Genomic DNA, 11522 nt, shown 5'->3' with positions numbered 1-11522 from the left:
TGGGACAAACAAGTGTTAGATATTTCTTAACATGAATCCTAACACTACTAAAAAAAATGACTTGTAATGACGGCTAAAAACTGTCATGAAACAGGTTTAATGACATATTTTCATTAAAGAAACAACCGTCATTACAGAATCCGTCATAAAAGTTTACAAAAACCGTCATTAAACTTATGACGGTTTTCGTAAAAACGTTTTGTACTTCAAAGATTTATGTCAAAAATAGGGCTAAAACCGTTGTAATTGGCAATAAAATATTAACTATATCCTAATAACCGTCATTAAATTTAGTACAACTGTCATAATTTTCAACAAAAACTGTCAAAAAACCTGTTAAATTTGTGACGGTTTTGGCAAAGCTGTCATAACAATATACATTTTATGGAAAAAAAATTATTTTATATCCTAAAAAATTAAATAAATCATTTAGCATGTATATAATCAAACTCCACTGAAACCAACTCAACATGATCACGAATGTAACAAACTAACCAGATCGTGATCCATTCACAAAACAGAATCCTTTACATTCCACCATCTCAAAACATTACATACATTTAACCAAAAATATCTACAAAATATGTTTCAACAAGAACAGTTTGCATGGTTTGAGTTTTCATTTATCGAGCCTTGTCCAAACTTAACCTGCAAAAATCAAAGTCGCAAATAAATAAGAGTATCATTCGAAGAAAACGACGAAAGGAAAAAAAAACGTTACTTCGACGAAAGTGATAACACTAAATGGAATTACGAAACACTTACAGTAGCAAGACTAGGTGCTAAAGAGTGTTTCCAACTATTACCAGGATCAGCTTATGGGGCAGCAAGTATGCAACTAACTAATCAATCTACTCAAATGTATAAACCCTAGCTATTGGTCACAAGACAATGACTTTTATGTTGGACACTTTGTAACCGAGTTGGAGACCAACTCATATGGTATTATGTGCACTTTTAAGTCAATTGCTTGAACATGCAAGAGAGGTAGCTTACCTGACCAAAATGCCATAGCATGTCAGTTAGCACATTGTGAAATGCAAATGATGTTGAAGCGTCCATGCGTTTCACTTCATCAAACAAAGTTTGAGCTTGAATCCATACATTTTCCCTACTCCATATAAGAAGTCTATGAGCAACATCATACACCTGATTATCATAATGTTTTCCTACTAGTTTTCCTAGATAGTAGTTAAATTAGTATGTATAATTATGTCTTCCACATCTCACAAACACACAAGAAGTCCAAGTCTTTGAAAGATCAATTTCTATATTAAATTTAATTAGACAGTCCATACTCACTTTCATAAACCCCTTTGATATAACAAAACTGTATACGTGTTTAATTAGTACCTGATGCATGATAGATTGAGAGAGTGATAATTTGTTGCTGCTCGTTGGACCTTGGCCGAGCTCGCTTGCTCCTCTTCTTTCTAGAGAACAATATATAGAAAAAAGAGGTTATACCACCACCACGCTGATTCAGAAATGAGTGTCGTAAGAACAAGGGTTTGAGTAACTAAACCATGGTACAACACCTTCAGGACTAACATCAAACATCTTATATCCCCCAACCCACTTTGAAAACATGATAGAAAAAAACAGCACATGTTTGAGTATACAAATACATATATATACTGAAATATATAATGTTAATGAGATCATAATAGTCATATATGTCACCATCAATGCATCCATTTTTATGTTCTAAAGAAGACTCCCTTCCACTTGTATTGTTTACACTACAACCATTCCAGCAACAAGTATTATAGATATGACTAAAGACCCTGGTCAATAAGATAATGCCACCAAGCCTCTCGTCTATCATGTTGCACTATCCATGAGTAAGGGACTCAACATAAGTACCTATGATCAAGGCCAAACTGGTCACCTTGTCAGTAATACCACCTAGATATTTTGCATACTAAGTGTAAAACCAAAGTAGAACAAATAATCATCTAAGCTTTTGCAACTTAAACATATACATTTAGCAAGTGGACTAGATTGTGTGATCGTATCATATATGACGTCTATAAGAATGAGTAAATGAGTGTATGAGTGTTAGCTTCACTAAACTAATTAAACTGTATCAAAGACTTCAATCCCTCATAAAAAAATGAACAAGCTAGGTACTTTAAATGATACTAATAACTGACACATGAAAAAACCTATCATAATTTGTCTTACACTTCAGAAATAGAAAATGGTGATGGTGGCTAAGCTAATTAGTTCAGAATTGTTTTTCTTAAAAAACAATCACTTAAAGATTGAGTAATGCCGACTCTATAATTTCAAATGATGAAATTAAGCAATATAATTTGGCAGTAGTACTAATTGGAAGAAAACAGCAAAAAATTCACCAAAGTTCATTACAAAGAACCTCTTACTCATAAAACATTTTAATTGGAAGGACCAGAATTAGCACAAAGTCGTTACCTACGTGGCTTCCTAGAATCATCAATCTGACGCAAACTACAAGAACATAATTAACCTAGCACGCTGCAAAAAGTGATAGCGTGCATCCAACCTTCATATAACTATGTCACATTATTCTAAACCTGTTTTAGTGATAGTGCATCCAAATCAAATCTTCATATAACTATATCGCATTATTTCAAACCTGTTTTAGTGATAGTGCATCCAAATCAAATCTTCATATAACTATATCGAATTATTTCAAACCTGTCTTGGTGATAGTGCATCCAAATCAAATCTTCATATAACTATTGCATTATTTCAAACCTGTTTTAGCAAAGCATAAAGTACAGTAAGTCTTAGCACCAAAATATATTTCAAAAACAGAAAAGAACAAACACAACCTAAAGTTTAATTAGTTTAAGAGAACACACACAAAACTGAATAGCTGGTTCAGCTACTAACATGCGCCGAACAATACGAAGTCTGTGTAAACAGCCTAAAATTAAAGCAAATAAATATTAGCATCTAAAGAAAACATCACCATGGATTGCTAGTGTTGAGTACCTACTTTAGCTACATAACTATTCATCCTAATGATTTCTAAGGATTAAACAAGCCAATGGCACCATAAAGATACACCTTCTGGTAAGTGGCATTAACCATCTTGATAGAGTAGCAAGAAGAATTCCTACTAGGCCAGAAGGGAAGCCTACGCCTAAGAGAATGGGCTCAACTGGCCGGGGTTAAGCTACTTTCTTTACCATGCGCAGAAGAGTTGAGTTGCAAGACTAAGGAACTACTAGGCCAACAAGGACAACTATGATGGGAAAGCAGTTCCACCTAGGACTGCCAAGGAGCGAAAGAAACTCGAGCACAGCCAGAGGAGAGAACCCTATGAAGAAAGAAGAGAGCAATATCTCCTGTATGAAATAAGCAAACTGAACCCGGAAGGAAGAACAACCGTTTGACTTTGGCACATGAGGTGGCGGGTTTGGGATTCATGCAATAAGAAGGAAGAGTCAGCCGCTAACGAGTCTGTTAGAAAGAGTGTTTTGGACTTCATTCCCATTGTCAAAAGACCGGGGAAGACAAGCAAGAAGTCTTTGAGCAAAGAAGTTGTCCTTGGATAAGTGCGAGAAGAGACCTTTCAAAGTAAGTCCCTCAGGTCGGTACTTCCATGGCCATGGTAGCCACCACAAGTTTCATTGCCCCCATTGGCTTCGCTTTCCGATCTTCACTCTCTCGATCCCTTGGAAAAAGACCAATTAGCCTATCTCTTTGATCTAACCAGGTCAATCAACCTATCCCCCAGAGTACCGGAGCTTGTCTACCCGCGGAAGATTAGTAGTCAAATGATCGATTCATTCCTCAATCGCAGCAGGCAGACGTTCTTACTAATAGATCATTGCCAGCCCTTCTACGCCTATCTTCCCCCTATGCGCCTTGAACAGAAGCTCAAGTGCACGAAGACCCTTTGACTTAAGCAGGGGCTCTCACTTAAGAGAATCTCTGGGTCCTTCTTAAAGACTACCACCTTCTCTTCGGGCATTAGAAGATGAATCAACTCCATATAAGCTGGATGAGCTGAGCCTTCTTTTTGGATTGGTCCAGACCTAGATTTAATGGTCAGGGCGTTCTTTCATTATCTGAATCAGATGAGATGAGGCTGAGTTCTCTCATAATTCAATATCTGTCTCGCCTGCGTAATTTCGTTTCCTCGGTTCAAAATAGTCCCGAAAAAGCCATGTTTGGATCCTAATTGGCGAATGTAGTGAGGTACCTCGAAAGGGCATTAAACCTATGCATTTATCCCATCTGTTAAGAAGCCAATTAGGATTGAGTCTCACTGCGTGTGAGGAAAGCGGATATTCATCCAAGGTTACAGAAGCCAAATTCTTTATATATATGGTCCTTGGTCGAGCCAATTGTTTTCAAAAGCCGTTCTTTTGGGTTCAATCTTGTAAATAGCTTCCTTCTTTGCCGCTTCGTTCGGCATACAGCATGTACGCCCCACCCTAGCCTCTCCCAATCTCCCTTATCGCACGAATTTAGTCATTGATACATATGTAGACAAGGTCTGTGAACTAATCACAGTATTAAATGCGCTTGAAAAGGCGATTAACGGAAGCTTAATTCAAAGGATAGAGACTAATATAGAATAAGAAGAATAGCAATGTTAGGGTAAAGTCATTCATTGATGGAGCCTAATTTGGAATAGTGGTGAACTAGATTCTACAGGGGTGAGAGTTGCTATAGTAAGATTCGTCTGAGATCTATGGCTTGTAAGCTCTCTGATCGTGGTGGGGTTTAAGCAGGTCCTCCGGAGGTAGTTGCTAACTGGCAGCTCAGAAGCGGCACACAGCAATGGAGGGAAAAACACCTTGCCCCTTCGGATGGTAGTTCAACCAGGAACGAAAGAAGACAAGAGGTTGTTTACATCACTCGTGCCTCAAGAAGGGCATCAAATGAAATTGCAGGCACTCCCCCCTACTTCTAAAAAGGAAAAAGCATTCGTTTTAGGTGCGTGAAGGCACCTTTGGAGGGCTTGGACAGAGAATCCAAGGCTTGCAAGGAATCAAAAGCAGTTTGCCTTCTTCCTCTATCATTATCACAATTGCTTCCGCAGCTGCTGGAAGCCAAGTTGGCTACACCCATACCTCCCAGACCAGTATCAGATCCACCTCCCAGGAATCATAATCCTAATACCAGGCGTGAGTATCACATAGGAGGAGCAGGGCACTGGACTGATAGATGTTACAATCTGATAAACCTGGTGCAAGATCTTATTGACAAAGAACTTCTGAAGTTTGAACCACCGGAAGAGAAGCCTCGGAGTCCGCTGCTATTGATGCATCTGCTGCCATTGAATTTGCTGTTGTCTCTGACTTACGAACAAGCAGTCCAAGGCCTTACCTTAGTTCCTTTTCTTTAGCTTGAGAGATGGGAATTAAAGGAGCATATGTGATCAGAACTTCTTTTGCCTGTTCACGACTCTCCCATGAAGGCTTTCAGGCCTAACCGCAGTTATTTCTGGAGGAAGGACAGAAGGGATTGACCCTACACCCAGTTCAATTTTGAGTAAAATCCCCCGGCAATGTCCTTACTTAACTTACCTGGCTCCAGGGAAATACATTATTTTCTTATCTGTCTCGCCTGCGTAAGTTCATTTCCTCGGTTCAAAATAGGCCCGAAAAAGCCACGTTTGGATCCTAATTGGCGAATGTAGTGAGGTACCTCGAAAGGGCGTTAAGTAAGTTCATGGTCTACGATTAATTAAGTGCAAAAGATAATTTCGATATGTTTAATACATACTTTTGGTTCATAATCTCAAGCCAACTCTGTAAACTCTTCTCGTGTAAGGAAATTATCCCAATGAAAGAAGAAAATCATGTAACATTTCCTTAAGTAGGACTAGCAGGAACAAAACACCAAAAAAAATTCACCCAATTTCAGAAAGATAGATAGGAGGCATTGTAATAATTTAATGCGAACGAATTCAAATCCAAAATGCAAGATGTAACCCCACACCACTTGAAGCAAAAATCTAGTTAAAATTGAGAGTTATATGCATTACCTTGACTGATCCAAAGACTCTTATGGCTTCCATTTAAATCTGATAAAAATCAATAACAACAACAAATAAAAATTATAATTTGGGAGAAAAGGAGGCACCTTTAATTTTTCTCCAAGGATATGCACAAAAGATGCTAGGTTTTGAAGGATATCGGAACACAGTGGTGTAACTGTGATTTCCTCCATTGTTAACTCTACTAGGTTTCCAATATTTCGAGAGATTTTCATTTTCATTATCTCTTTTTTTTTCGATAAGTTTTATTTTTCATTCTCTCCCCAAAAGTCTATTGACCAAGGCCGAAAATATGGGTCGATTTATCGAAAAATCGCCGATATATATCGTTTTTTCAACAATCCGACATCGAAAAATCCGAAATATCGGCTCCGAAAATTTAATATTTTTTAAACCGATATATATAAAGGTATATATCTGTAATATATTCCGATATATTTTGACATATTCGATATATATCATTTGACTTGGTTGGACAGTTTGACTTTTGACCAATTTTGTTGACTGTTGACTGATATATTCTGATATATATCATTATATATCAGCGATATTTTTGATATATTCCGATTTTTTTATTTTTTTGAATATTATCACAAAAATAGGCAAAAACGATATATCAATCCGACATATCGATATATCCGATTTTTTTTTTTTTGGCCCCTCCGATATATCATAATATCCGGAAAAAATTGGGCCTTGCTATTGACGGTTTACCACTGCAGAAGTGCAAATCGAGTTACTAATTTTGAACTTTGTTTTTTTTTTTTTTTGGTTAAGCTCTTGACGATTTAGTTGAACGCCAAAATGGTCTAACAACGATGCGCCAAAAAATTGTGAAAGGTGTTGACGGTTTAACATAGTGGCTAACTTGACTGTTTTAGAAGATCTGCCATAAAATCATCATATTTTTATGACACTGGTTCCATACCCGTCACAATGTCGCAGCAGCTGTCATAAAAATATTATATTTTCTTGACAGCTGTGTCATACACGACACAATATTACAACAACCGTCATAAAATTATCATATTTTCTTGACACTTGTATCATACACGACATAATGGTGCAACAGTCGTCATAAAAATTTCACCAAGACACCTATCTTGACGATATATAAAAAACAAGCGTCATAATATGTCTTTTTTTTAGTAGTGTAAGATCGTGAACTACATAATAATCATATGTATGATTAATAAAACAAAACAATGCAAATGTTACCTCCAGACATCCCCGATGCGAGAGCTTGCGATCCTGGCATGCGATGTTGTTATTGATTGAATGTTTTAATCGCCAGAGAATAAATCCATTTCTCTCTCCTTGCCTACAAATCTTAATATGTTGAATTTTGTGAAGTAGTTTTTGTGATGAACAAAAGTTTTTACTTATATGTAGAGAGAGGACCGATTATACCAATTAGGATTTCCTTAATTTCAGCCGTCCATCAAGGCAGAGGATATTGCACAATATTGTGCGAGATAGAAACCGATATTTAGCATATATCTTAAACTATTGGATTTCCTATAATGACCATATTTAGGAGAAGAAAAGAAAATATAATTTCCTTACAGTCTCCCACTTCGTTGATGGGAATATCCATCAGTGATTTCATTTTAGGAGTCATAAGGCGCGCATTATATGCTAAACACTTCTTTAGTCGGTTATCATAAGTGTCGTGGCTAATTCGGTTGTCAATGGGAGTCATGGCGTGCACACATTATTTTGTAACATGCTTACTTCCATGTACTACGTCATTTACAACTTTCATAGTTAGACCGTAATAGGAGATTTACGAAATGGTCTCATAATGTCTTTGTTTAAAGACTATTTCTGATATCATTCGTCCAAACGTAAATGTGTGCACAATGGAAAACAGAAATAACAGATGTATAATTGCTTTAAGAGCTCAATAAATATCAAATACAAGTACAAAAATAAAAGCATAAAATGATAATTAAGAACTATCTTCAAGACCCATGCTTTCAATATGTCCCTGAAATGTCTTTGGAGGTAGTCCTTTCGTGAATATGTTTGCGACCATGTAATATGTACGTATAGACTCAATGACAATTTTCTTTAATTTAACATCTTGCTTCAATGATAGATATTTAAGGTCCATGTGTTTGGTTCCCTTAGATATCATGTCATGCTTGGAGAAGAAGGTTGCAGCTTCATTGTCACAATAGAGTGTCAATGGCTTAGAGATGAAACTCAAAGCGTCAAATTGAGAGACAAAATTGCGCAACCATGTTCTCTGAATTGTAGCCTCATAACATGCCACGTATTCAGCCATCATGGTGGACGTGTAAAGCAACTCAGGTTTTTGGCTTTTCCATGATATTGCACCTCCACATAAGAGATACACATAGGCAATAGTGCAAAGTCTAGTGTCAGGACATCCAGCAAAATCTGAATATGAATAACCAATCACCTGTAGGTGATTTGATTTTTTGTATGTGAGCATATAATTTCTTATTCACTTTAGGTATCTCAACACTTTCTTTGCAGCTTTCCAATGAGCAATTCCTGGGTTACTCCGAAATCTACCCAGCATGCCAACAACATGACTAATGTCAGGTCTAGTACAGACCTGTGCATACATCAAACTCCCTACAAGAGAAGCATAAGGATATTTTCCCATTTCTTTACGTTCCAAAGGGTTCTGTGGACACTTCTCAAGATCAAGCTTGTCTCCTTTATGCAGTGGAACAGGGATAAAAGAACGTGTCATCATGCCAAATCGCTCTAGAACTTTGTCAATATATGCTTTCTGAGACAATTCCAAAATACCAAATGACCTGTCACGGAATATTTCTATTCCTATCATATAAGAAGTCTCACCCATATCTTTCATTTCAAAGTTCTCAAAGAGATAATCCTTTGTAGCATGTAATAAACCAAGGTCGCTACTAGCCAATAATATGTCATCAACATACATAACCAAAAATATAAACTTACTCCCACTGATATTGAGATATATGCAAGGGTCAACTATGTTTTCTTTGAAATCGAATTGAGTAATGATTTCGTGAAACTTTAGATACCACTGCCTCAAAACTTGTTTCAATCCATATATTGATTTCTTAAGTTTGCAAACCATGTCTTCATGACCTTCAATTTTGAAGCCTTCAGGTTGACTCATGTAGACTTCTTCGTCTAAGTTTCCATTAAGAAAGGCGGTTTTCACATCCATTTGATGTAACTCGAGGTCATAGTGAGCTACTAATTCCATAATGATTCTAAGAGAATCCTTCCTGGACATAGGGGAAAATGTCTCAGTATAATCAATGCCCTCTTTATGATTGAAACCTTTGGCAACAAGTCTAGCTTTATATCGTTCAATATTGCCTTTACAGTCGCGTTTGGTTTTGAAGACCCATTTACTACCAACCGGTTTGTGTTTTGGAGACAATTGAACAACTTTCCATACTTTATTTTCATCCATAGATTTCAGTTCATCTTTCATGGCATCAATCCATTTACTAGAATTAACATCTTTAATGGCTTGTGAATAAGAAACTGGGTCTTTAATTGTCCATTCTTCATATTCAACTTGGTAAAGCATGTAATCATTGGAAATAGCGGATCTCTTCTCTTTGAGACCTTCTTAATGCTAGTTCCTCTGGTGCTTCATCCATGTGTTGGATTGGCAATAATATCATTATGGAGTTATTGATCATTTATTGGGTTTTCCTCATTGTGAAAAGGTTCAACAACGGGAGGGTTTCCAACATCTTTCGGAATAGAGGGAAAAATAATAACTACCCTTATTTCCTTAATGATCACATCTTAAGTTTTATTATTCCCACTAATTTCGCCATTCTCAAAGAATTTGGCATTATTGGTTTCAACAATTCTCATACTATGGTTAGGACAGTAGAACCTAAATCCTTTGAACTTTTATGGGTAACCTATAAAGTAACCACTAATCGTCTTAAAGTCCAATTTCTTTTCATGTGGATTGTATATTCTAGCCTCAACTGGACAACCCCATACTTGGAGATGTCTTAAACTAGGTTTCCATCTTTTCCATAGTTCAAAAGGTGTTTTTGGAACTACCTTACTGGGAACCCTGTTCAAGATATAAATAGATGTGCGTTGTAAAGTCCTGAATTATTATTAAGGGTATTTTTGTAAATTTCATATCAACTCTAGGGCCGTTCTGTAAATTGGTCGTCGGGTTTATTTTTCACCCCTACGTAACTTACTCGAACTTAACTCCGACTCATAAGTCCGCGTTAGGTAAGCGACCATATCAAAAAATTTGACAAAATGCGGTTAGCGGTTTCTAGCGTCTTGAAGGTACGAGTTAACAGCCTACACGCATGAGCGGGTTATTGGTGTAGCCTGCGGTGAGATAGAATATAGGAGATTAAATTTAGCGGGATGGGCCGGAAAAATAATTACGGCGCGACGTCAAATTCGTTAGTGGTTAGGAGTCTAAGTAGGACGTTTAATCTAAGTAGGATATATTGGGCTTGGGCCAAATATATCGCGGCCCAAAATAGAAAAACAGAAATCGCGAAACAGGAAAACAAGCGAAATCGCGAAACCCACTTCTTCTTCCCCAATTCGCATCTCTCAAAAACCTAAGAGAGAGAAACCCGAAATCGCCCAAATTTCCATCGATTCGAGCTCAATTCCTCACGCCCAAACCTTAACAACACTCAACCAAGCGTGGGAATTCAAAAAAATTATTGGATTTGCATCGTACCGCCGCTGCCGCCGCTGCCAGGTGAGTTAATTTGCTTCAATCGATAGTTTAAACTCATTGCAATGGAATTGATGTGTTACTGAAAATATTAAACGGTGGTGTGGTGTTTCGGCAGTAGCAGCTGGAGAAGCTAGTGAAATTCGAGCGTAACCAAGCGAAACCGAAGTGGAATCGCGGCGACAGTGAGTGAATTCCTCTCCCAATCAATTCAAACCCACGAATTGAACAACCACTCACTAAACAAGTGAATTCAAGTGTGGAGACTCACAAAATTCGGATTTTGCCGTAAACACCTGCGGAAGGTGAGTTTTATTTTCGTTTCAAATAATTATTTAGATTCAATTCAATAGCTTGAGGTTGTATTTGATGAGAGATATTGAATGGGGGTCAGTATAATTCGACCAAAGAGAGCTATTGGGAGAGGAATGGCTTAACGAAATCACCGAAAATCCTTGGAGTCGTCGTGTTTTCAATGAAAGGTTAGTGAATTTAAACTTAAAGTAAATCATTTGAACTTCGATTTGTGCGTAGTTGGTTGTATTGAGGAAGTATAACTGAAATGGGATGGGTTTAATGTCGGCAAGAGTTCGGTTTGGAGAAGGAGAGCGCAATTTTGGTGGAGCGGCGAGCTAGGAAACCATTTTATTGTCGACTTGGTAAGAATTTGGTTATTCATTACAATTTCAATGAATTTATGTCGATTTATAACTGTATAAGAGTTGATTGAGTAGTGATCGAGGGATAAGAACACCCACCGATTTTATTAATAGAATTAATGTTAATTGAGAGGTGTAGAATGGGTTGTAG

General features: G+C 37.2%; 1 protein-coding gene across 12 annotated transcripts; it reads right to left on the bottom strand.

The window, feature by feature from the left end:
- Window positions 1–380: 380 nt before the first annotated feature.
- On the bottom strand, window positions 381–6247 carry LOC147502602 (uncharacterized). Of its 12 annotated transcripts, none has more exons than XM_086607426.1 (7): window positions 6091–6245; window positions 2850–2914; window positions 2683–2742; window positions 1539–1578; window positions 1354–1433; window positions 997–1111; window positions 381–648 (listed from the first exon to the last, which is right to left on the bottom strand). In XM_086607426.1, the coding sequence occupies exons 3-7, from the start codon at window positions 2700–2702 to the stop codon at window positions 589–591; spliced, it is 315 nt and encodes a 104-aa protein (XP_086463552.1). In that variant the 5' UTR covers window positions 2703–2742; window positions 2850–2914; window positions 6091–6245; the 3' UTR covers window positions 381–588. The 12 variants fall into 12 exon arrangements, 6 of the variants coding, with proteins under 6 accessions (XP_086463552.1, XP_086463555.1, XP_086463553.1 ...); XM_086607429.1 differs by having other exon boundaries at window positions 1526–1578; window positions 6091–6241; XR_015221759.1 differs by lacking the exon at window positions 1539–1578 and having other exon boundaries at window positions 6091–6247.
- Between the last annotated feature and the right edge of the window lie 5275 nt (window positions 6248–11522).

The sequence above is a fragment of the Coptis chinensis genome, chromosome 4 (assembly GCF_015680905.1).
Source record: "Coptis chinensis isolate HL-2020 chromosome 4, ASM1568090v1, whole genome shotgun sequence".
In the NCBI taxonomy this organism is placed as follows: Eukaryota; Viridiplantae; Streptophyta; class Magnoliopsida; order Ranunculales; family Ranunculaceae; genus Coptis; species Coptis chinensis.
Note: the sequence above shows the minus strand (reverse complement) of the source record. Positions and strands in the feature narration are given on the sequence as shown.

Coding starts and splice junctions, on each gene's coding strand:
- LOC147502602 (XM_086607424.1), bottom strand. CDS start 6,225: ATGAAAATGAAAATCTCTCGAAATATTGGAAACCTAGTAGAGTTAACA. Junction 1,112..1,353: donor CTCAATCTATCATGCATCAG/GTACTAATTAAA, acceptor TATATGGAGTAG/GGAAAATGTATGGATTCAAG. Junction 649..996: donor TGCTATGGCATTTTGGTCAG/GTAAGCTACCTC, acceptor TGATTTTTGCAG/GTTAAGTTTGGACAAGGCTC.